Genomic DNA, 26,339 nt, shown 5'->3' with positions numbered 1-26,339 from the left:
AACATACCTCTACAGAACTTTTAATGTGAAAAGTATTGAAAAATCATATTCCTTTCTCAGTAAGGAATAACAGACAAAAGCAATAGAATAGTTAAGAAATTATTCCACATTGGTTGAAGACCACCTCATTAAGTAATACTCTTATCTTTTTAAGATGTATCTTTGATTTTAATAATTTAAAATTTGAGTATCTGAATAAATGAATGACACTAGAATGTTACTTGATTACAAAATAAGTTGATCTCAGAATTTCTAATCATTTTGATCATTTAAACAGCCTTCGTGTCTTAAGGAAATTTATTTTAAATGACAGGGGGAAATGTATAAAGATCACAAGCTATAAAAATAAAAATACTTAGTGAAAGAGTAAATGAGGACAACAGCTCCTGTCACATCCTCCTCTAGAAGGACTTAACAAGTGAACCTCAAGGGAGGTGCATTTTGCCAACTGTTACAATGCCCTCATCCCTTAAATTACAATTGACTTCAGATCAAAATATAACAGATAATAAGGCTCCTATTAAAATGACCCAAGAATTTACACATGTGCACCAAGACCAAGTGTAACCTCAAGATAAAATGAATTTATTTTAATTACAGTATAAAGTATGACCTCAGGAATTCGGGGGTACTCTAACAGTAGGGAGTATATGCTACATGAGGAGGCAGTCTGCGGGGCTACTTGCACACATATCCAGAGACCCAAAGTTCTTCAGAGTTCCACGGAGACTCCCCCGGAAAAGGGGCGCCAACGATCTCATTTCTGCTGCATTAGGAATTCCCTGTCCACATGGAGCTTCTCAATTAACTCAAGGAATTAACTCATTAACTTCTCATTAACTCAACTAAGGTAATTCATACATGAAGTATGATGACAGTGAAGACAGGGAAAGCACATGATGCTATAGCACACACCCCAATATCTTCACAGTGACTCATCCAACAAACCAAGTAAGCAACTTCCTGTCATGTGACATTTTATATACACCAGCCGACAAAGAGAGAAGACAATACAAGAATTTTCTCCTCAATAATAGTATTTCTGATTGTGTAATGTTAAAATAATATTTGGATTTTAATACATTAGATTAGATTGTATACCTGCCCACAAAATACATACATACATCTTAGAATGTTGAACATCCAAGTTTGTCAGGCTTCAAAATCTGTCACATGTAGACAGTCATAAGTTCACAAAGATAATACTGTCACAAAGGAATCTATGTTGTCCAGATGACACATGACCTTGACGCGTGTCTTTCTTTTTCCTCCAGGTACTATACAAAAAGGCCCGGGTACACGTACCTCCTCAGGACCCTCAAGCACTAACCAATGAGCAAAGAGAAAGCTCATTCATGCTTGTGCTCAGTCGTGCCCCATGCTCTGGGGCCCCACGGACTAAAGCCTGCCAGGCTCCTCTGCCATGGAACTTCCGAGGCAAGAATACTGGAGTGGGTGGCCATTTCCTCCTCAAGGAGATCTTCTCAATCCAGGGATCAAATTCACTTCTCCTGCATCGCCTGCACCAGCAGAAAGACTACCACCAAGCCACCTGGGAAGTTTAACACCTAACTAAATTAGCAAGGAGAGTGGCAGTGCTGAGATCAAAACAGCACAAATTAGACTTTTAATAAATGTGGCTAAGTGGAGCTATTTCAAATCCTAAAAGAGGATGCTGTGAAAGTGCTGTACTCAATATGCCAGCAAATTTGGAAAACTGAGCAGTGGCCACAGGACTGTAAAACGTCAGTTTTCATTCCAATCCCAAAGAAAGGCAATGCCAAAGAATGCTCAAACTACTGCACAATTGCACTCATCTCACACGTTAGTAAAGTCATGCTGAAAATTCTCCAAGCCAGGCTTCAGCAATATGTGAACCGTGAACTTCCTGATGTTCAAGCTGGTCTTAGGAAAGGCAGAGGAACCAGAGACCAATTGCCAACATCCGCTGGATCATCGAAAAAGCAAGAGAGTTCCAGAAAAACATCTACTTCTGCTTTACTGACTATGCCAAACCTTTGACTGTGTGGATCACAATCAACTGTGGAAAATTCTGAAAGAGATGGGAACACCAGACCACCTGATCTGCCTCTTGAGAAACCTGTATGCAGGTCAGGAAGCAGCAGTTAGAACTGGACATGGAACAACAGACTGGTTCCAAATACGAAAAGGAGTACGTCAAGGTTGCATATTGTCACCCTGCTTATTTAACTTATATGCAGAGTACATCATGAGAAACGCTGGGCTGGAAGAAACACAAGCTGGAATTAAGACTGCCGGGAGAAATATCAATAACCTCAGATGCAGCTGACAACACCCTTTTGGCAGAAAGTGAAAAGGAACTAAAAAGCCTCTTGATGAAAGTGAAAGTGGAGAGTGAAAAAGTTGGCTTAAAGCTCAACATTCAGAAAACGAAGATCATGGCATCCGGTCCCATCACTTCATGGGAAATAGATGGGGAAACAGTGGAAACAGTGTCAGACTTTATTTTGGGGGGCTCCAAAATCACTGCAGACGGTGACTGAAGCCATGAAATTAAAAGACGCTTACTCCTTGGAAGAAAAGTTATGACCAACCTAAATAGCATATTGAAAACCAGAGACATTACCTTGTCAACAAAGGTCCGTCTAGTCCAGGCTATGGTTTTTCCAGTGGTCATGTATGGATGTGAGAGTTGGACTGTGAAGAAAGCTGAGTGCTGAAGAACTGATGCTTTTGAACTGTGGTGTTGGAGAAGACTCTTGAGAGTCCCTTGGACTGCAAGGAGATCCAACCAGTCCATTCTGAAGGAGATCAGCCCTGGGTTTTCTTTGGAAGGAATGATGCTGAAGCTGAAACTCCAGTACTTTGGCCACCTCATGCGAAGACTTGATTCATTGGAAAAAACTCTGATGCTGGGAGGGATTGGGGGCAGGAGGAAAAGGGGATGACAGAGCATGAGATGGCTGGATGGCATCACCAACTCGATGTACGTGAGTCTGAGTGAACTCCGGGAGATGGTGATGGACAGGGAGGCCTGGCATACTGCGATTCATGACGTTGCAAAGAGTCGGACATGACTGAGCGATTGAACTGAAACGAACTGAACTGAAGTGGAGGATGGGAGCTAATTACTGGTACAAAGACAGAGGAACCAGAAAGGGTTGATGTGGACAAGATGGAAGTCAACAGCAACTTCAAGGAACAAAATTCTCCCCCATTAACAAAGGTTACAGCACGCTTGTGTATGCTCCCAGAACATTCCTGAATGGGTATGACAGATTCTATCCTAAGAAGATAAAAATAATGGGTAATTAAAGTTAAAAGGGGATTTAAAATTGAGGGTTAGAGTACAATTTTTAGAAGAAAACTAATAAAAAATAGTTAAAAATTTACTTTTAAAAAGGTATCAAGCCCATAAAACTGTATAGTTCTTAAAAATAACAGATCAGATCAGATCAGTCGCTCAGTCGTGTCCGACTCTTTGCGACCCCATGAATCGCAGCACGCCAGGCCTCCCTGTCCATCACCAACTCCCCGAGTTCACTCAGACTCACATCCATCGAGTCGGTGATGCCATCCAGCCATCTCATCCTCTGTCGTCCCCTTCTCCTCCTGCCCCCAATCCCTCCTAGCATCAGAGTCTTTACCAATGAGTCAACTCTTCACATGAGATGGCCAAAGTACTGGAGTTTCAGCTTCAGCATCATTCCTTCCAAAGAAATCCCAGGGCTGATCTCCTTCAGAATGGATTGGTTGGATCTCCTTGCAGTCCAAGGGACTCTCAAGAGTCTTCTCCAACACCACAGTTCAAAAGCGTCAATTCTTTGGCGCTCAGCCTTCTTCACAGTCCAACTCTCACATCCATACATGACTACCGGAAAAACCATAGCCTTGACTAGATGAACCTTTGTTGGCAAAGTAATGTCTCTGCTTTTGAATATGCTATCTAGGTTGGTCATAACTTTCCTTCCAAGGAGTAAGCGTCTTTTAATTTCATGGCTGCAGTCACCATATGCAGTGATTTTGGAGCCCAGAAAAATAAAGTCTGACACTGTTTCCACTGCTTCCCCATCTATTTCCCATGAAGTGATGGGACCAGATGCCATGATCTTCGTTTTCTGAATGTTGAGCTTTAAGCCAACTTTTTCACTCTCCTCTTTCACTTTCATCAAGAGGCTTTTTAGTTCCTCTTCACTTTCTGCCATAAGGGTGTTGTCAGCTGCATCTCTGAGGTTATTGATATTTCTCCCAGCAATCTTGATTCCAGCTTGTGTTTCTTCCAGTCCAGCGTTTCTCATGATGTACTCTGCATGTAAGTTAAATAAACAGGGTGACAATATGCAGCCTTGACGTACTCCTTTTCCTATTTGGAACCAGTCTGTTGTTCCATGTCCAGTTCTAACTGTTGCTTCCTGACCTGCATACAAATTTCTCAAATTTGGCCTCGGAATACAGAATGAAGCAGGGCAAAGACTAATAGAGTTTTGCCAAGCAAATGCACTGGTCATAACAAACACCCTCTTCCAACAACACAAGAGAAGACTCTATACATGGACATCACCAGATGGTCAACACCGAAATCAGACTTATTATATTCTTTGCAGCCGAAGATGGACAAGCTCTATACAGTCAGCAAAAACAAGACCAGGAGCTGACTGTGGCTCAGACCATGAACTCCTTATTGCCAAATTCAGACTGAAATTGAAGAAAGTAGGGAAAACCACTAGACCATTCATGTATGACCTAAATCAAATCCCTTATGATTATACAGTGGAAGTGAGAAATAGATTTAAGGGCCTAGATCTGATTAGAGTGCCTGATGAACTATGGAATGAGGTTCATGACATTGTACAGGAGACAGGGATCAAGACCATCCCCATGGAAAAGAAATGCAAAAAAGCAAAATGCCTTTCTGGGAAGGCCTTACAAATAGCTGTGAAAAGAAGAGAAGCGAAAAGCAAAGGAGAAAAGGAAAGACATAAACATCTGAATGCAGAGTTCCAAAGAACAGCAAGAAGAGATAACAAAGCCTTCTTCAGCGATCAATGCAAAGAAATAGAGGAAAACAACAGACTGGGAAAGACTAGGGATCTCTTCAAGAAAATCAGAGATACCAAAGGAACATTTCATGCAAAGATGGGCTCAATAAAGGACAGAAATGGTATGGACCTACATAAGCAGAAGATATTAAGAAGAGATGGCAAGAATACACAGAAGAACTATACAAAAAAGATCTTCACGACCCAGATAATCATGATGGTGTGATCACTGACCTAGAGCCAGACATCCTGGAATGTGAAGTCAAGTGGGCCTTAGAAAGCATCACTATGAACAAAGCTAGTGGAGGTAAAGGAATTCCAGTTGAGCTATTCCAAATCCTGAAAGACGATGCTGTGAAAGTGCTGCACTCAAAAAGCCAGCAAGTTTGGAAAACTCAGCAGTGGCCACGGGACTGTAAAACGTCAGTTTTCATTCCAATCCCAAAGAAAGGCAATGCCAAAGAATGCTCAAACTACCACACAATTGCACTCATCTCACACGCTAGTAAAGTAATGCTCAAAATCCTCCAAGCCAGGCTTCAGCAATATGTGAACCGTGAATTTCCTGATGTTCAAGCTGGTTTTAGACAAGGCAGAGGAACCAGAGATCAAATTTCCAACATCCGCTGGATTATGGAAATAGCAAGCAAGTTCCAGAAAAGCATCTATTTCTGCTTTATTGACTATGCCAAAGCCTTTGGTGGTGTGGATCACAATCAACTGTGGAAAATTCTGAAAGAGATGGGAATACCAGACCACCTGACCTGCCTCTTGAGAAACTTGTATGCATGTCAGGAAGCAACAGTTAGAACTGAAAATAACAAGTCATCAGTAATTTGTACGTTGTATAAAAATATATGAGTAGGGGAAAAAGAGATATTTATCTGTTTGTCATGAATCTAACATACCTAAAGTGTGATGAAAAACTACAAAAAAAAAAAAAAAAGAATTTGTGAATAAGACAAAAATATTGTCTAATTAATTATTAGTACTTTGATTTATATTTTAATATCCTCAATTCATTTATATATTACAGATAAAACATTAATATATTAATTTATATATGAAGTATTAATATAATGGATATGTTTATAATAAACATTTATTGGCTTATTAGCATAAGAGCTTCCCATGTGGCTCAGTGGTATACAGAGATGCAAGAGTCATGGGTTCAGTCCCCGGGTTGGGAAGATTCCCTGGAGAAGGGAATGTCAACCCACTCCAGTATTCTTGCCTAGAGAATCCCATGGACAGAGGAGCCTGGTGGGCTGCTGTCCATAGGGTCGCACAGGGTCAGGCACAACTGAAGCGACTTAGCATGCATGCATGCATGCATGCATGGGGAAAGGAAATGGCAACCCACTCCCACTCCAGTACTCTTTCCTAGAGAATCCCAGGGATGGAGGAGCCTGGTGGGCTTCCACCTATGGCGTCGCACACAGTCGGACACAACTGAAGTGACTTAGCAGCAGCAGCAGCAGCAGCAGCAGCCAGTATCCATGCCTAGGAAATCCCATGGACAGAGAGGCAGGCTACAGTCCAGGGGGTCACAAACAGTTAGACACGATTGAGCAACTAACACTTTCTTCTTTCCAGTACTCTTGCCTACAGAGTCCCATGGACAGAGGAGCCTGAAAGGCTACAGTCCACAAGGTCACAAAGAGTCGGACACAACTGAGAGACTGAGCATAGTACACAGCACTGCACACACATATGATCAGTTGTTTTTCTTTTAATTGATAGGGTAAGTGATCAAAAATTTTGAGTCTGCTAACCTAAAATACAGAAACTTAAGCCAGAAGCTTCTATAAACCATCTAGATACAGCATGGAAAGAACCTACATGAATAAAGACAAGACATGGCAAAATAGTACTAAGAGATACAAAAGACACAGTCCTTATGTCACTTGAGAATCCAGATCCAGGCCTCTCTGAAGCCAGCATACCTCAGGGCTTCTCAGATGCAGGAGCCAGTATCTTCCTGTTTTTCTGACCCCATTGGAGAAAGGAAAGAAAAAAATAAAGTTCACCAGTGTGTGACTTCTTTGACATGCTAGAGACAGACATCCAGTATCGGGCTTTCCACCAAACTGTGTAACACAGAGTGATCAAAGCCCAAAGTATGCTGTAGGCCATACTCCTAGGAATCGAAATCTGTAAACACCAAGAGCTGATTTTTTAAAATAAACCCCAGACTGTTTATGAAGTACGATAATTTTGCTCTTGTTAATGTAATAATATATGAAAATGAAAATGGTTGCTTCTGTGACAAATTAATGCTTAGAAAAATCAAGATTAGGATGACCTGCTTTTGAAAAAAATTAATTTTAAATTAGGATGATCAAGATAACTGAAAAGATCTCACTATAAAAATCATACAAATCTTGTAAAGCTGACCTTAGACTGTTTTTACAAGTATAAATTCTTGGTTGCATTAAAATACACAAGTGGTGATCATGGATGATGCTTCATGCTTTATGTAGAAAAAAGTAGGAGAAAATCCTACTCAAAGCAAAGGGCTTGGCTCTAGATTCAGTACTAGCAGATGAATATATAATTTTATCTTCTATGTAAAAAAAAAGACTATGTATTTTTAACAATGACCAGTTTTAATAATTTGTATTCAATTTTTTATTCCAGTATAATCAGATTTAAGAATGCTTCATCTACAGCATTCACCCAGTCCCATTTTATACTTTACCGTAAACTTCAGTAAGATGAATAGCAAGAGACTTAAAATAAAGATAACATGAGACTTTAATCATTGCCCTATGTCTCATCCCATCATTCTCATACAAACACTCCTAAATTTTATTGTTCAGTAAACTAAGTCTTTAAGAGGTATAATGAATGTTCTGGAATCACAAAGCTAGAAATAACAAAGTAATTCTCAACCTCTGAAGACAAAGTACATTCTGTGTGATGAGTAAAATAAGCTTTTATAAAATATTATAGAACAGAGCTTTAATCCACACCATCCAGAAAAAGTATAAGGTATTCTTTGTTCCTATTTCAAATCACTAGTGTTACTATACTATTTCAGTAATTTTCTTAGTATTTAAAAATAGTTTCTAAATATAATTACTCACCATTTTTGTAATTTATTTTACTACAGTATACATAATAAAGTCCTAATGTCCATAACATTTTACAATGTGTTGCAAAAACTGATGAGTTTAATTACTTAATGTGTACAAATCAATCTGAAATAAATTGAAAATGAGCACACTGTACACTCTAATCTTGTTAAGACAGTCATTCAGAATTCACTTTCTAATTTGCAAGTCAGTATGTTATATTTTAAAATAATAAATAGAAAATTTTCTTTTACATCTCAGCAGTTTAAAGCCAAAGCAATTAAAGGAGAGGGAATTCCCTGGCAGTTGAGTGGTTAGGACTTAAGGGTGCAAGTTCAATCCTTGGTTTGGTTCAGCAACTAAGATCCCACAAGCCACTGGGCTCTACCTATAGACTAATTTTCAAATGAATTATAGGCACAAAAGTAGACTAATTAGTAGGCAAATGAAATAACGAGGAAAAATATTCATTCAAAGTCAATTCTAGTTGGTTAGAGATATACAGAACCACATCCTTAAGATGAGTAACACATTTTCATTTAAGTAATACAGGTATACGCGTAAGGGGTCACACATCACTTTTTACGGTGCTGAACCATCTTAAAGCACAAGGTGACAGAAACTCTCAGATACCTATGAACTCCATTTACATGGAGTACATCTCTATAATTTTTTAAATATATTCATATTCAAATCTGAGAAACATGATTCTGAGCTCATCAGGCCTGCTTAATTGCACCAACATCTGCAATCAATTTAAATTCTTTAAGATAGTCTTTCAGCACTTGAAGTGATTTCATGCTGAGATAGATTTAACACGCTCACTAATTTATAGACACACACAAGCAGATGAGACCTGTTTTTCCAGGGTGGGGTAGAGTATTGAAGGGCAGTCTGAATTTCCCAATGATCAATGGGATATAAATCACAATGCATTCTGCATAACTTATTTAAATTATATTACATGATAGCACTGCACAAATATAATATAGAAATTAAGACTAAAATTAGTGCTTTATTTAATTATACTTGTAGGTCATGAACCATTAAAAGGTTTGATGACAGTTTATGAATGAAACAAGCAGCAAAACCTTGTGCTATCAGTTGACATTACATAGGAAAATGTTATGCATTAATATACCATTTTCTCCCCTGAAAGTCAAGACTGGGTGGGGCAAGCAAGAGGAAGAATACTAACAATTCAGAAACAGTTTTTAACCAATGACATAAACTGACCAAAAATAAGGAAAAGAACACGAGACTCAAAAATCAGAAGACTAGAGGATCTGGGTAGGTGACAGCAACAGTATAGTTTTTGGATCTCCACAGAAAAACAAACAAAACAACTAAACAGCAAAACCTAACAATACTGAGCAATAAGGTATCTCCATGATCCTCAAAATCCAATCACTTGGAGAGAAACCACTTAACAGTCACAAAATCTTCACAGCATCATGGTCTGATGTAAAGAAGCAGAGAAAGCAACAAGACATCTGAAGATGTGAAAACATATCAGAAACAGCCCAGAGCTATTCTTAAACAGCGTGAGAACAGCAGCTGGAACCAGGAGGGGTGTGGCCCACCCCAGCTCTGGGTGCAGGTCAGAGGTAGGAAGATCTGCAGATCCTGGAGTAGCCGGTGTCCCCGTGAGGACACTGTCCCAGCACTGCGGTCAGGGCTCCCTCCAGGATCCCCGCTGTGGAGAGAGTGCTGAGAGGGAGACCAACACGGGGCTGAGCAACCCTACTGACAACAAAACACAACCGGAAACGTGGCAAACTGCAACTCACCATTTCAAAATGAACTAAGAGAGATGAATATATACATGTTAAAAATAAATGAGACAAACACAGAAAGCAGAATTATTAGGTGGATGCAAAACTAAGTGTGGTTTTGCATTGTTGAACTTTGTCATTTGATATTAGAATACATTCTTAAATAAATGTAGGTATACATCATTTTAATGCACATTTCTCACTCTATGTTTTTTTGCTAATGACTTATTATTTGCTATATAGTTTATATTTATTTTCAATTCAGTTCAGTCACTCAGTCGTGTCCAACTCTTTGTAATTCCATGGACTGCATCATGCCAGGCTTCCCTGACCATCACCAACTGCCGGAGCTTGCTCAAACTCATGTCCATCAACTTGGTGATGCATCCAACCATCTCATCTCTGTTGTCCCCTTCTCCTCCCACCTTTAATCTTTCCCAGCTCCAGGGTCTTTTCAAATGAGTCAGTTCTTCGCATCAGGTGGCCAAAGAATTGGAGTTTCAGCTTCAGTATCAGTCCTTCCAATGAATATTCAGGACTGATTTCCTTTAGGATGGACTGGTCGGATTTCCTTGCAGTCCAAGGGACTCTCGAGAGTCTTCTCCAACTCCACAGTTCGAAAGCGTCAATTCTTCGGTGATCAGAAACTCTCACATCCATACATGACTACTGGAAAAACCATAGCTTTGAGTAGATGGAGCTTTGTTGGCCAAGTAATGTCTCTGCTTTTTAATATGCTGTCTAGGTTGGTCATAACTTTCCTTCCAAGGAGTAAGCGTCTTTTAATTCAATGGCTGCAATCACCGTCTGCAGTGATTTTGGAGCCCAGAAAAATAAAGTCAGCCACTGTTTCCACTGTTTCCCCATCTCTTTGCCATAAAATGATGGGACTGGATGCCATGATCTTAGTTTTCTGAATGTTGAGCTTTAAGCCAACTTTTTCACTCTCCTCTTTCACTTTCATCAAGAGGCTCTTTAGTTCTTCTTCATGTATTTATTTTAGACTATGGAAATTATATGACTTCCCTGGTAGCTCAGACGGTAAAGTGTCTGTCTACAATGCGGGAAACCCGGGTTCGATCCCTGGGTCGGGAAAAGCGAATTCAGCAATTTTCTTATTCAATTTCAAAATGGGTCATAAAACAGCAGAGACAATTCACAATAATCAACAACACATCTGGCCTAGATATTACTAATGAATGTACATTGTGGGCGGTGGTTCAAGAAGTTTTGTGAAGGAGATGATAGCCTTGACGATGAGGGGCAGAGTAGTCAGCCACTGGAATTGACAACAACCAACTGAGAGAAATCACTGAAGTTGATCCTCTACAGTCACACAAGAAGTTGCCACAGAACTCAATGCTGACCAATGGTCATTCGGCCTTTGAAGCCAATTGAAAGGTGAAAAGGCTTGATAAGTGGATTTCTCAAGAGCTGAGCAAATATCAAAAAAAAAAAAAAACTGTTGTTCTGAAGTGTCATGTTCTCTTATTCTATGCAACAACAAAACATTTCTCAATGACATTGTGACATGCAACAAAAGGTGGATTTTATACGACAACCGGAGACAACCAGCTCAGTGGCTGGACTGAAAAGAAGCTCCAAAGCACTTCCCAAAGCCAAATTTGAACCAAAAAAGGTCACAGTCACTGTTTGGTGGTCCGCTGCCAGTCTGACCCACTACAGCTTTCTGAATTCCAGAGCAACCATCACATCTGAGAAGTATGCTCAGCAATACAAAGAGACGCACTGAAAACTGCAACACCTGCAGCCAACACTGGTCACCAGAGAGGGCCCAGTTCTCTTCCACGACAACGTGCGCCCGCATGTGACACAACCAACCAGCGCTCGGGTTACGAGGTTCTGCCTCATCCACTGTACTCACCTGACCTCTCGCCCGTCGGCTACCTCTTCAAGCATCGCAACAACTGTTTGCAGGGAAAACGCTTCCACAAGCAGCAGAAGCAGAAAATGGTTTCCAGGAGGTCACTGAATTCCACAACATGGATTTTTTTTTGCTAGAACTAAACACTTATTCCTTTTTGGCAAAAAATGTGTTGATTGTAATGGTTCCTATTTTGATTAATAGAGATGTGTTTGAGCCTAGTTATAATGATTTAAAATTCAGGGTCCAAAACCACTGTTACTTTGTACCAATCTAATAGTAAAGGCTAAAAGAATATAAAATGTAATGGCTATACACTCCATGTAAATATAGTATAACAACAAAAACAGTTGGAGATGTGGACAGTAAATGTAAAAGAAAAAACTTTTAAACACATACACATTTATTTTTTTCCTTTGCTATCTCTCCACTGAAAAGGCCTACAAACCGTAATTAACCCACTAGCAATAAGTATCATTGACAACCAGACTGTTCTTGAAGTATTATTTCCCACCAAAGGAAATGACCGATTCCAGGTCTAGTGTGGGAAAAGAGGGGAGTGCAGGTCATCTTATCCCACCAGATAGAAATGAAACTATGTAGAACAGCAGGGTCACCTCAAAATGACTAGAGGCCAGCTGGACAAGATCCCACTGGTTGAAGATGGGAAAATTTGAGCTTCATTAATAATACCAAAAATAAAGGATCACCTTTTTTATAGGATGATAGGGAACCAATTCAGTATCTTGAAAACTGGCAAAAAGAATCAAGGATTTATCCTAAATTTCCTATATCACACGGTAATCAGTATTTGAGAGAAAATGCCTCTTTATAAATATATTCCAACTAATAAATGAAATCAAAATTACAGAAATCAAAATTACAGAACTATAAAGTATATATAAAGTAACCTCTGATACAGAACATACTCCTATGGTCCTACCAAAGGGATCAAACCTGAGTCTGATCTAGCCTCTGAACTAGCTGCCATTTTGCAGGAAATAAAAAAGAAAGAGAAAGAGAAACATTAATGTCATCACAAGGATGCAATCAGTAAAATCCAGACTGCCTCAGATAAAATAAAGGGAAGGAGAGGAACTTGAATATTTAAAATATTTTAAAATATCTTTAAGATATTCCAAATATCAAAACATAAGCAACAACAAATGGTATCTGGTAATACAATTTTCAGTGATAAAATTAAAGAAAATCAAGGAAATAATTCCCATAAAATTCAAGGTAGTGATTTAAGGATAAAAAAGCAAAGTTTGACAGGGTTTATGATGGAGTTTCTAAGATGGCTGCCAAGGTTCTGTTTATTGATATCATGATATTCTTATAAATCATTAAGCTACATATTTATTAGTATTTTCTATAACTGTGTTTTACTTTACAATAAAAAGGTTTAGAAAATCAGAAACCCTAGTTTCTGGTCCTAGTTACTATCTGGAGGTTCTCACATACTTCATTTGAAAAATGTTGAAATGCTCTAAGATAATTTCAGACCTAATATAAGTAAAAGACCACCTGAGTAAATTAAAAGACCTCTACCATATGAAAGAGAATAACAAAACTATCCTTAACAGAAACAAACAAAAACAGCAAAATTATTTTTAACTCACTGATCAATGCAATACAGCTTTCCCAAAGGCTACCAAAAAAAAAAAAAAGACTAGTTTAACAGCAATTATATACAAGGAATAGACAAAACCTTCCCTGGTGGCTCTAGTGGTAAAGAACCTGCCTGCCAATACAGGAGGCATAAGAGATGTGGATTCAACCCCTGGGTGAGGAAGATCCCCTGGAAGAGGAAATGACAACCCACTCCAGTATTCGTGCCTGGACCACCCCATGGACAGAGGAGCCTGGCAGTCTATAGACCATGGGGTCGCAAAGAGTCAGACACAACTGAAGCAACTTAGCACACATGCATGCAGACAAAAAGATTGTCTGAATTTACTTTTGGACAATTTCATACCTCACAGAAACCCAGGGACAGAATACTGTACCAGTGAGGAAATGGTAGTGTATCAGGGAAGCACGAAATTGGGAAGGAATGCCTTCTGTACACAAGATGGTCAACCCACTTTTAAGCATGGATAGGATTTACTCTCTTTAGGAGTAAGTAAGAATTGAAAGTATGTCTATTAAGTATTAATACAAACCAAAATTAAGAGGAGTTTAAATTTATTGGCACCACTGAAACTTGAAAACCAGGTACACCCTCTCCCTCCTTGCTGGGCATCTTTTTCCAAAAAAAAGACCAAGTTCTTCCATCTGTTATAGTAGATAACCTTCCCCTACTTTGATGATTTTTCACAAGAGGCCAAGTGTCAGAGAATTTCTTTGTAGTTACAGCATGCCTTTGAACATTCATTTTCACTTACACACAGGCAAACTAGCCCAGAACCCACAGTTGCTTAATAACGGCTTCATGAGTAAATGTTCACCATGCTCAGCCTTTCAATCTAGTCTTTGGCTGAACTAAGGTTACATGAAGACACCTAGTGACAAGGTTCACCCTGTCCAGTCCAGTAGTTCTCACCCTTGACTGTACTCTGGAATCACCAGGAGAGCATTACTAAACACTGATCCCGGGGTCCCACCTGACTTAATTGAAAATGACAGAACCCAGACATCAAGATTTTTAAAGCTCCCCAAATGACTCTAATGGATATATCAAGGTTGAACACCACTGTTCCTCAAATAAAATTCTTTTCTATTCTTTATTATAGATTGTTTGTTATTTCCACTGACATACTTTTCCCTTTCATTCACTGAAAAACAATCATACACACACAGCATTTTTCTCAATTTTTCACTTATTCTTTAGAACCGTTCCTGCTTTCAGAAGGTCCATTCCATACAGATACCTGCTCTTCCCTTTCATCTACATCATAATCACAGGCCTCTTCTTTCTGGCACTTGCAAAGTTTTCACTCCTTTTGCAGTTATCAGACATAAGATTAATTATATTCATAAAATCTAAAAAGTAATCACAAACACAGCAAAATATCATAGATCAAACAACAACTCAATAAGCAAGATGAAAACAATCTCAGATGACCTCTAATGCCACAATTGTTTACCGGTAAAAGCACCACTGACCCTGTCAGGCTCTAAAATTCTAGTCAATTTTACCAATAACTAACAGTGTTTCTGTATCTGATGAATCTTTTTTAAAGTGCTATAATAAAAGAAAAAATGTCTTAACTAACAGTAAGATTTGAAAAAAAACCAAAAATATACGATTCTAGTTTGAATCCAATATAATTTCTTCCTATTAAAAAAGAAAAGATCACCGTCACCTTTATATTCATCTCCTGCCTAAACAAAAACACAATATGGTAACAACAGAGAATATAATATACCACTGGTGCTGCTCAGAACAACTCATAAGAAAGCTGGATGAATTTGAGCTGTTGAAAGATAATTTTAGTTGTACATAAATAAAACCTGCCCTGCTGCTAAGTCGTTTCAGTCGTGTCCAACTCTGTGCAACCCCATAGACGGCAGCCCACCAGGCTTCCCCATCCCTGGGATTCTCCAGGCAAGAACACTGGAGTGGGCTGCCATTTCCTTCTCTGGTGCATGAAAGTGAAAAGTGAAAGTGAAGTCGCTCAGTCGTGTCCGACTCTTCGAAACCCCATGGACTGCAGCCCACTAGGCTCCTCCGTCCGTGGAATTTTATAGGCAAAAGTACTGGAGTGGGGTGCCATTGCCTTCTCCAAAAACCTGCCCTATAAAGGCACAAATGAAAATGAAAATGCCAGATAGATTAGGAAATACTCTCAACAAGAAATTGGTCCATTGCTCTGAGGCTCTGATATTTTCTCTCTTCAAGACCTGGAGACAAACAGGCAAAGTATCCCAAGAGCACTGATGATAAGTGTCTAACACCAAGTACCAGCACACACTTAACCAAGCTTTTATGTTACAGGGGTGCTTTGATCAAATCTGAAACCTGAAATATAAGCCAGAAAAATCCATGCTAACTCTACCAAGAATGTGTAACTAATTATGATTCATCTAAGTTTCTATGTTTAAATAACCATAATGACAAAAAGTGAGGAAATAAAACAGAGACAACAACTTGATTGACCTATATCTGACTAGGTTTCCAAAATTAACATATGAAACTGAACTCTAAAAAATAAAATGCATACTAAAAGGTATGAAAATACCCTCACTGATATTAAATATTAACAAATCAAGTCTAAGATTTTCTACCTAGAGAAAAAGCACACATACAAATGAGCATACAACTAATATTTCCTCAAAGTGGTTCTTTCCTGGTCAAAATATGCCTAGAAGGCTGATAATGCAGAAAACCACGTCCTCCGTGTTTGAGAATACCACGTCCTACTGAGCTATAACAAGTGCTAATACCTTTCAAAAAGACTTTTGAACACTACATATACTCACCTATATACATACATACATGTATGTATATATATATACATATATGAAAGTCTATAATCCTACATTTAAGAACTCAATATACGCTCAGTCATTTCATCACACTTTTTTAAAAAATTTTGAGTCTTCTATGTATCTTTTAAAATTATGTTCTTAATAGTTGCCATTTATATTTCTTACTAAAGAAGACTAAAGAAGAAATAATATTTAAGAAAGAATTCAAAGAGTAAAGTTAAATGCCATCCAAACTTCTCTAACAGAGGAACACTTGAAGCCACTTGATTCCACTCGACCTGATAACCTAGGAAAGAAAAAAACTAGAAACAAAGTCAAAGGAAGCTAGTAAACTTCCAGGCACATTTATAAAAGAGGGTTTATGCTTCATTCCTTGGATAAAGAAATCAAATAGGAAAAATCAAGACACAAACAGGGAATGAAGGATGGATGCTTTCATTAGGCACTTTAGAAATGTGAGGTTGGGTCTTTTCATGAAGCCCACCTAAAATGAGCTTGTTACCTGTAGCAGGGACAGATTCCAAAGACATATGGATGGGAGGGCAGGGGGAGGGAGGCACAGGCTGGGGAGCCTGTAAAAACTTTTGATTCCAAGCTAGCACAATCCTCAGGAACTAGAAGTATACATTTTGAAGAAAGATCTTTAAAGCATTATATCTACAACCAAAAAAGACTATATGCTGACAGGTGTCTGGCTGTAGTCTGTATAGAAGTGAACTTGCCTGGACAGTGTCATCATCTCAGTATATAAAAATAAATTAGGGAAAAAGAAAAAGAAGATGAATGGTCCTTCTTAGAGACACAGTGGTTCTTAAAGACATAATAAAGGTGTTTCACTATATAGGGTAAAACACAATGTCTTTCCAAACCCTTCAAATGTCTCTCCCTCTCTCCCCTGAAACCCCACGTCCCCAGGGCACCAGACGCCCCTCCACCCTGTCCCTTCTCTCCAGACCCCCAATTTCCCCCTCATCCCCACACCAGATGCCCCTCTGCCCCATCCCTTCTCTCCAGACCCCCGATTCCCCCCTCTTCCCCACACCAGACGCCCCTCCGGCCCGTCCCTTCTCTCCTGGCCAGGCTGACTCCTCTCCTCACTCCCTCTCACAGCTCTGACCGTCTTCTTCTTCCAGAGGGTTTGCTTTCACTTTCTAAGATACAGGTTTTGGCCTCTCAGGTTGTCTCCATTTTGAATCACCACAAATTACCCTGAAAAAGCCTAAAAGTGGAACAGCAAATTCTTTCTTCTCAACAGATGGGAAAGAGATTTTTACTAATCCTCTGCAACAGGCTGGGCTTCCCCAGTGGCTCAGCAGTAAAAAATCCATCTGCAACGCAGAAGACAAACAAACAGGAGATGCCAGTTCGATCCCCAAGTCAGGAAGATTCCACGGAGTAGGAAATGGCAAGTGATGTGTGCTCAGTCGTGTCCAACACTTTTTTTATATATAAATTTATTTATTTTAATTACTCTTTGAGACTTATGGATTGTAGCCAACCAGGCTCCTCTGTCCATGGAATTTTCCAGGCAAGAGTACTGGAGCGGGTTGCCATTTCCTACACCAAGGGATCTTCCTGACCCAGGGATTGAACCTGCATCTCTTCCATCTCCTGTATTGGCAGGCAGATTCTTTACCACTAGTGCCACTGTCTTTTTGAAAGAAGTGTTCTCCAGTAATTCCCAGATGGTGCGAGTGGTAAAGAACTTTCCTGCCAATGAGGGAGACATAAGAGACATGGGTTCAATCCCTGAGTCAGGAAGATCCCTTGGAGAATATGGCAACCCACTCCAGTATTCTTGCTTGGAGAATCCCATGGACATAGGAGCCTGGAGGGCTACAGTCCATAGTGTTGCAAAGAGTCGGATATGACTGAAGCGACTAAGGATGCATGCATGCATTTTCCAATAGGTTTAGTCACTAAGTCATGTCCGACTCTTGTGACCCATGGACTGTAGCCTGCCAGGCTCCTCTGTCTATGGGATTCTCCAGGCAAGAATACTGAGTAGGTTGCCATTTCCTTTTCCAACAAACTTGCTGCTAATCATCTAAAGCAAGTCATTTACCAAGAAATGGCCACCAAGCCTTGCAGTGACTCCAAAGATCTTTTAGATACTTCTTTGGATAGCAAGGCGATCAGTCCTGGGTGTTCTTTGGAAGGAATGATGCTAAAGCTGAAACTCCAATACTTTGACCGCCTCATGAGAAGAGTTGACTCATTGGAAAAGACTCTGAAGCTGGGAGGGATTGGGGGCAGGAGGAAAAGGAGACGACAGAGGATGAGATGGCTGGATGACATCACTGACTCGATGGACTTGAGTGTGAGTGAACTCCGGGAGGTGGTAATGGACAGGGAGGCCTGGTGTGCTGCAGTTCATGGGGCCGCAAGGAGTCGGACACGACTGAGCAACTGAACTGAACTGACTTGGTTAGAAAGAGAAATTTCCAGAGGGAATTAAAGAGACACTCCACATACCCAAAAGGACACCTGGATGGCCTACAGGATGTTTACAGCAGCAAAGCAAAACCCAGCTCCAGGCAGCTTAAATAACAGCAGACACCACCTCACGTCACAGCACAGTCTGGCACAGGCCTGCACCGAGCCAGAGCAGCAGCTCCAGGGCGTCAGTTGCCGAGCACCGCATACGCAGCCCAACCACGACCAGCAGGAAAGGCAGCCTGCCCACTCTGGTCCAGGGAGAGCATTCTCGGAAGCCTCACCAGAGCCAGCCATCAGACTGCACAGGCCAAAAGGCCCTAGGAAGTTAGAAACATGTGAGTATGGCATTTTTAGCTTCTAAATATGACATTTGCTTAGTACATTTTAATAATATTTCCTAACTGAAGAAATTCAGTTGTAGTATTCAGCCACCTAAACCAAAACTTGGAAGATCTTGAAAACAATCTAGTTTGATTGATGGCTTTTTTAGTGTTCCCCTCCCCCCTATTTTAAAGTCAAGCTGATCTACTTCAGGGCTAATTTAAGGGTTAACATTGCTAAAGTGTTATCAAATCATCAATATACTATCTTCCAAAAAAGAATATTAATGCTTACCCACAAAAGAGAATCTCAAAGCAGATTCTAAGGCTAAAATGGTAACATCTGACACAAACTTGCCACATTCTCCCTAGAACAACCTATCTATGAACTCATTGCCTTTCTCAGAGAAATTTTTTCAGTACTCATTAACCTAAATATACTGGCATAACAAAGTCCACATCCTATACTTAATGAATGTGTTTTTACTTCCACAGCAAAAGTAGATGACTGGTCAGCTTGAACTCTCTACAATGTTAACCATTTGCCAAATTATTCAGAACCCTTCTAGGAGAGTCATGACCCTTCACACACCAATTAAAAGCTTTACTCATACTTCAGATAGTTAATCTATTTCAATTCTGATAATCTAATTATCTAATTCGGGGAGTCCAAAATAATTAGAGGATTAAAGTTTAAAATCAGTGAATGTGAACTGAAACAGATCCACTGTGTAGAAGTTCAGAATGTTCTGTTCTATTAAAAAGTTTATCTGAAATCCCAGAATTAAACTGCACTACTATGCCAAGGTTTTCTAAACCAGTTCTAACTAATGTATTATCTCCTGTAATTATATTAAGTGAATTCATGCTTGTTGGATTTAAAATTCTCTAACAGGAGACTCTGGAGAAGGTAATGGCACCCCACTCCAGTACTCCTGCCCGGAAAATCCCATGGACAGAGCCTGGTAGGCTGCACTCCCTGGGGTCGCTAGGACTCAGACACGATTGAGCGACTTCACTTTCACTTTTCACTTTCATGCATTGGAGAAAGAAATGGCAACCCACTCCAGTGTTCTTGCCTGGAGAATCCCAGGGTCGGGGGAGCCTGGTGGGCTGCCATCTCTGAGGTAGCACAGGGTCGGACACGACTGAAGCAACTTAGCAGCAGCAAAAGCAGCAACAGGAGACTCTGCCCGATGACTCTACAGAAACCAGTTACACCATCCCCACTCCCCCTGCTTTCCCCCCACGTCACATTTGACCTCCCATGACATGCTTGTGTGTTTCTGTCATGTGTGTCCCTTGTTGCTCCATACAACACAATGACACACTATTCTGGCGCTCAATCACTAGGGCCTTAAGTAGTGCCTTACGTACAGACACTTTATGTTTAGTGAATGTCTTAGAAATGCAGACTAATGAGAAACTTGTATTTTACTAAGATACATTTACTTATATTTTTAATTGTGTTTTGTAGTATAATGATTTCAACAGTAAGAATAATAAATCACAAAGAAAAATAAAAAGTAAACAACTGCTACTACAACCTCTGCTACCACAAGAGGCAACCAACCAGTTAAAAATCTGTTATGTTCTAATCACAGTTAATTTAATTCTGACAACAAGCATATGGTGAAGTTAGTATTAGCTCCATCTTATGTAGAAGGAGACTGAGGATCAAAAAGACAAAATTAGATGTCCAAGATCAAACAGAAGATAGTCAGTCTAAAACACAGTCTAAAGCCCCACTGCTAATTTCAGTGGCAGGATGCAGGGCCCATCTATAGAAAGAGCTGGGAAAAACACAGTACTCAGTGAATTCCACATCTGAACATCAGGCTGCCAAAAAATGAGACATGCTTAAAAATTAAACATCACTTGAGTCTTTCTTCCAAAAGAAATACCTGAGTCACTGACTGGCCTAAGTAGATAAATGGAGTCACAGTATAAATAACTCATATTCTTGTAAACTGGCCATAGGTTAAAGTATCCCGTGAAAACAACAGTGTGTTTAGTTATTTTTCTCCAGTTCAGTTCTATTTTATGTTCAGCCAAAAGCATTCTCTATTGTCTTTTTACTGAGCCTTGCTTCCTCATTAGCTTCCACTGTATATTTTTCATCCAATCCATTTAGTCACAATTCTATGACTGGTCAAGCTCATTTGTTGTTCCATGAAATAAATTCTATGTGCCAGTCGTGTTTCTCAGACATTTAGTCATTACTTCCACCCACATACTTCATGTTTCCCTAGAAAAGCAGCAGCCATGTGGAGACGTAAGGCTCCTCTCAGTGTCTACATTTACAATTTGTTACAAGCTAATTTTATCCACAGGGAAACTCACATTAAACATATGCCTCTAAGCCACGATTATGCATTCTGAGTTAGGTAGTTAGAGTCAAATCAGTCTCACTTTTCTAAAATACAAATATTATCCTAATTTATAAGTGACATGAGAGATCAATACCCATCTTAATTCACTAACAAGGAGAGATGACCTAAAGTGAGCAGATCAAGCAACCACAGTGTTTCTTAACACTGTGAATGGCTAAAAAATAAAAGTTTAAAAGCCATAAGGTAAGAAATACTTGTAAATTAAACAAACTTACTATAATACTTGTACCTTTAATTATACATTTAAAAGCTCTCTGACTACAGCTGCCCGCAAACTTAGGTGCTCCATTAGACACATGCATTGTTCGCTGTACTACGACATGTTTCAGCAGTATTTCTCAACTTGACAGCTTTACTTACTGTCTTGGAAGCAGTATTAATGTACTGCATCACCATTTCTTTTTTGATACTGAAGTCCTTTTCCCGCAATGGTGCCTTTTTATCTTCATTTAAATTCATATCTTCCTGGAAAACACAATTAAAAAGCCTTGTTTTAGAATCTAAGTAGAGCAGCAATTCTACATACACAATGAACAGAAAATCAATAATTTGTGACTAAAGCAGCAGTAATTGTTTTGGAATGATTTCCATGTAGCTCTGCCTGGAGGAAAAAAGAAAGAAAGAAACTTTGAGATACAGAGAAGAGTATTCTAGATCATTTGAGCAGGTAAAATACTTACCAGAAAAACTTAAAATTCACAACAGGCTAGTAAAATTACACTGACATCATTATAGATAATTAGACAGTTGAAGATTTCTGCCTTCCATAAATATATTAGGAGTCACAATTTATACATATTTGTGAAATATATATTATATAAAAATATATAAGCTTTTTTTTTTACAACAGTTGCACCTAAAGCCATCTTGCACCATTCTGAAAGCACCGTTTCACATATCGTAAAAAGTAAAAAATAAGCCAGTCCCTTTCCAGGTTCTGATAAGCTGCAAGCATATCAATTCAGTTCATTTCAGTTCAGTCACTCAGTTGTGTCTGACTCTTTGCGACCCCATGAATCACAGCACGCCAGGCCTCCCTGTCCATCATCAACTCCCAGAGTTCACTCAGACTCACGTCCATCGAGTCAGTGATGCCATCCAGCCATCTCATCCTCTGTTGTCCCCTTCTCCTCCTGCCCCCAATCCCTCTCAGCATCAGAGTCTTTTCCAATGAGTCAACTCTTCGCATGAGGTGGACAAAGTACTGGAGTTTCAGCTTTAGCATCATTCCTTCCAAAGAAACCCCAGGGCTGATCGCCTTCAGAATGGACCAGTTGGATCTCCTTGCAGTCCAAGGGACTCTCAAGAGTCTTCTCCAACACCACAGTTAAAAGCATCAATTCTTCGGCGCTCAGCCTTCTTCACAGTCCAACTCTCACATCCATACATGACCACAGGAAAAACCATAGCCTTGACCAGACGGGCCTTTGTTGGCAAAGTAATGTCTCTGCTTTTGAATATGCTACCTAGGTTGGTCATAACTTTCCTTCCAAGGAGTAAGAGTCTTTTAATTTCATGGCTGCAGTCACCATCTGCAGTGATTTTGGAGCCCCCAAAAAACAAAGTCTGACACTGTTTCCCCATCTGTTTCCCGCATATACCAAATACCTAATACTGATCCCAACAAAAGGCAAAGAATTTTACAGTTTGAACTGTCACTTCTTTACCCAGCAAAGAAATGAAGTGTTAAGTGCTCACTTGTGCCCAACTCTGCAGCCCTATGGACTGTAGCCTACCAGGCTCCTCTGTCCATGGAATTCTCCAGGGAAGAATACTGCAGTGGATTGCCATTCCCTTCTCCAAAGGATCTTCCTGACTCAGTGATCAAACCCAGGTCTCCCACATTGCTGACAGATTATTTATTTACTGTTTGAGCTATCCAGGAAACCTATCCCTATCAAAAACATACATTAATTAATTTATTGAATATTCTAAATCACATAAAAGTTGCTCTCATGAAAAGAGGTACCACCTAAAAACCTAACATTTCTTAACAGCACCATTCAAAATAAGGGTTTATGTAACCTAGATCCAGCTATAGGTCTAACTGTGACTAAAAAACACAAGTCATGAATATCCAGATAAAGATATGAAATGCAACCAGAATCTATCAATTAATCTGCTTAAGGAAAAGGTTATTCTGACAAAGGAAGGGAGGCTGAGGTAAGACAAAAGTGGCTGAAGGAAAGAGCAGTTCAAATGGACTTCCTTCTGATCTTAGCCTTGGGTCATTTGTGTGCAATGCTAAGACATTTGAATGTATATAAACTCCATATACACTCAGAACTGGGCCCATAAAAATCAGGGCTTTGGATCACCTAGGGAGGCTGAAAGCTAAATTTTTTTCTAAGTTTTATAAGGGTGCTACAATTCAGACGCTACAGTTTATGCCTTTAGCTGACTCAGGTTTTGGCTACCAAACCTCTGAAGCACTTAAAAGTCAAAATTCCCTTCATTTCACCTTGATATAAAATTTCAGATCTTAGAAGTTGTTGCATTTGAAATTCCAATAAAAGGTAGTAATTAGTAATGTCACTCTTGGCTGTTCAGGTTAGAAACATCCTATTATGTGAATAATTATTTATTTTCTTATTTTCTCTCTAAGCCAGTGATTTTCAACAGGCCTTAACACTACTTAGGAAGCATTTTGGAAATGTCTCAGGGCATTTCAGTTGTCATGGTGACTGAGGTGATGCTACCAGTATTTACAGGGGAAAGGTATGCTAGACATTCTGCGACACATGGACTAGTCCTGCACAAGGAATTATCCTGTCTCCCACTGAGAGATGCACAAACAGAGACGGAAAATCATAATTATCTAAGCCTAGACTCCAATTCCGTGAAATTAGACATACAATGGAATTAATAGGTAAGTTGTTACCTATTTAATACTTTATATTATATATCTTTAATATATATTGAATTTTCCAAAAATCCAACTACTGTGTAAATTATAGTTCCAGTTTTCGTTTTAAGCTGCACCATCATTTGTGCTTCATTTCTGAAATTCAGGTATTGCAGAACAATCCTGCTTGTGGTATCTGAATCAACAGAACAGAACAATACCTGTATCAACCTACATTGTAGCTGTTGTATTCACAGTGGCATGAGGCAAAGATTCCAGGATGTGACTTTACTGCACCTTTTTGAGTAGTCAATGGCCAATTGTTTATATTATTCCCCGGTGGCTCTGCTACTAAAGAATCCTCCTGCTCATGCAGGATACACAGGAGATGCAGGTTTGATACCTTGGTCAGGAAGATCCCCTGGAGAAGGAAATGGCAACGCGCTCCAATATTGCATTGAAAATTCCATGGACAGAGGAGCCTGGCAGGCTACAGTTCATGGGGATCACAGAGTTGGATACAATTGAACACACGCACACACACACACACACACACACACACACACACACACAGGATTTCTTTGGAAGGAATGATGCTAAAGCTGAAACTCTAGTACTTTGGCCACCTCGTGCGAAGAGTTGACTCATTGGAAAAGACTGTCAGACTGGGAGGGATTGGGGGCAGGAGGAGAAGGGGACGACAGAGGATGAGATGGCTGGATGGCATCACTGACTCGATGGACGTGAGTCTCAGTGAACTCCAGGAGTTGGTGATGGACAGGGAGGCCTGGCGTGCTGCGATTCATGGGGTTGCAAAGAGTCGGACACCACTGAGCGACTGAACTGAACTGAACAGTAAAGTAATAAATTGATTTTTTAATTATGAGTGAAGACAGCTTATATGATCTATAAACAATATTTAAGGAAAAGTGGTGAGGAAGTTAAGAAACAATTGTTACAAAAGGTAGGAGTGGGTACATAAGAACATGTGTTTTAAATTATTCACTATGTTTTTCAGTTTCCATCTAATGGCCAAACATGATCCAGCCTCTTTAACCTGCAAATTAAAATACTTAATAGATACAGAAAACTAAAAAACAGAAAGCCCATTACTGTGACTGAAATCAAAACAAAATTGTAAGACGGAGACTTGTAAGAAAGAAAAGACTACTGCTTTCTTTCGTGAAATGCCTTTTCAAGATGACATGAGCTTATGCACAAACGTTGTACATGTGGACTTAAGGAAGAAACCCAGAACTGCCATAAATAAATTAAATTATATATATATTAAAAAGCAGCTGCATCTGGATTCTCACTTGAGCCTGCAATGCAGTGGGCAGTAGTAGTCCCTAGATGGACAGACAAGCTTGACACCACCCGAGTCAGTCAGCCACTGTCTGCAGGAACACAGCCCCCTGAAGCCACGGCTCTGGATTAAGACGGCAGCTGTGAGCCACCAGGAGTCAACACGCACACCCACGTGTGCCTGTACCAGCCATGCAAAGGGGGTCTTAGAGGGGCAGCAACGGCATCCAGGACACCATTTGAGTACAACGTACTTAGTGTTATAACAAGGTTACTTTCTAAGCAGAACTGAATAATACAGAGGGCCTCGTGTATGGCTGATACAAGCAACATAAACTTATGCATGTTTACCAATTCTTCCATTCAAGCATAAGTCAATCAATACGGCTACATATTGTATGGACAGAGAAGGACACCGTAGTTACGGATTTTATAAAAGCCCTAAAAAACAGTTTATTTCCATATATGCAAACACTGATATATAATTCATTAAATACCTATAATAAATAAAATAATGAACAAATGATGCATAGAATACATAACTTTACAAGGTCTGAGGAATACTTTGAATGAGACTAATACTTCCATGGATATAAGATAAATATCGATTTCCTTAATTGGAAAAACCTTATCAGTTGGCTATTTAACAGAATATATCTCATTCAAAAATATTTTTTGAGCAGTCATCAATCAAAACTTCAGTTTTGATCAGTCTAAAGAGTAATTATCAGTTTTGTTGCTAAAGTACTACTAATGCCTTAGTAACATACATTGTAAATTAATTCATTTATAGCACTACCTTCATATACATGTTTAAACACAACCTTTTTGCCTGGGGAAATTGG

At 39.5% G+C, this 26,339-nt stretch overlaps 1 protein-coding gene across 1 annotated transcript in view; it reads right to left on the bottom strand.

Moving 5' to 3' along the window:
- Positions 1 to 26,339, bottom strand: part of DIAPH3 (diaphanous related formin 3) — a 565,391-nt gene that overhangs the window by 467,664 nt on the left and 71,388 nt on the right. The window contains 1 exon segment of the mRNA XM_070799979.1: positions 21,705 to 21,809. Within this exon segment, the coding sequence (XP_070656080.1) occupies positions 21,705 to 21,809 (105 nt within the window).

The sequence above is a fragment of the Bos indicus genome, chromosome 12, assembly GCF_029378745.1.
Source record: "Bos indicus isolate NIAB-ARS_2022 breed Sahiwal x Tharparkar chromosome 12, NIAB-ARS_B.indTharparkar_mat_pri_1.0, whole genome shotgun sequence".
NCBI classification, from domain to species: Eukaryota; Metazoa; Chordata; class Mammalia; order Artiodactyla; family Bovidae; genus Bos; species Bos indicus.
This window is presented reverse-complemented; position numbering and strand designations above follow the sequence as displayed.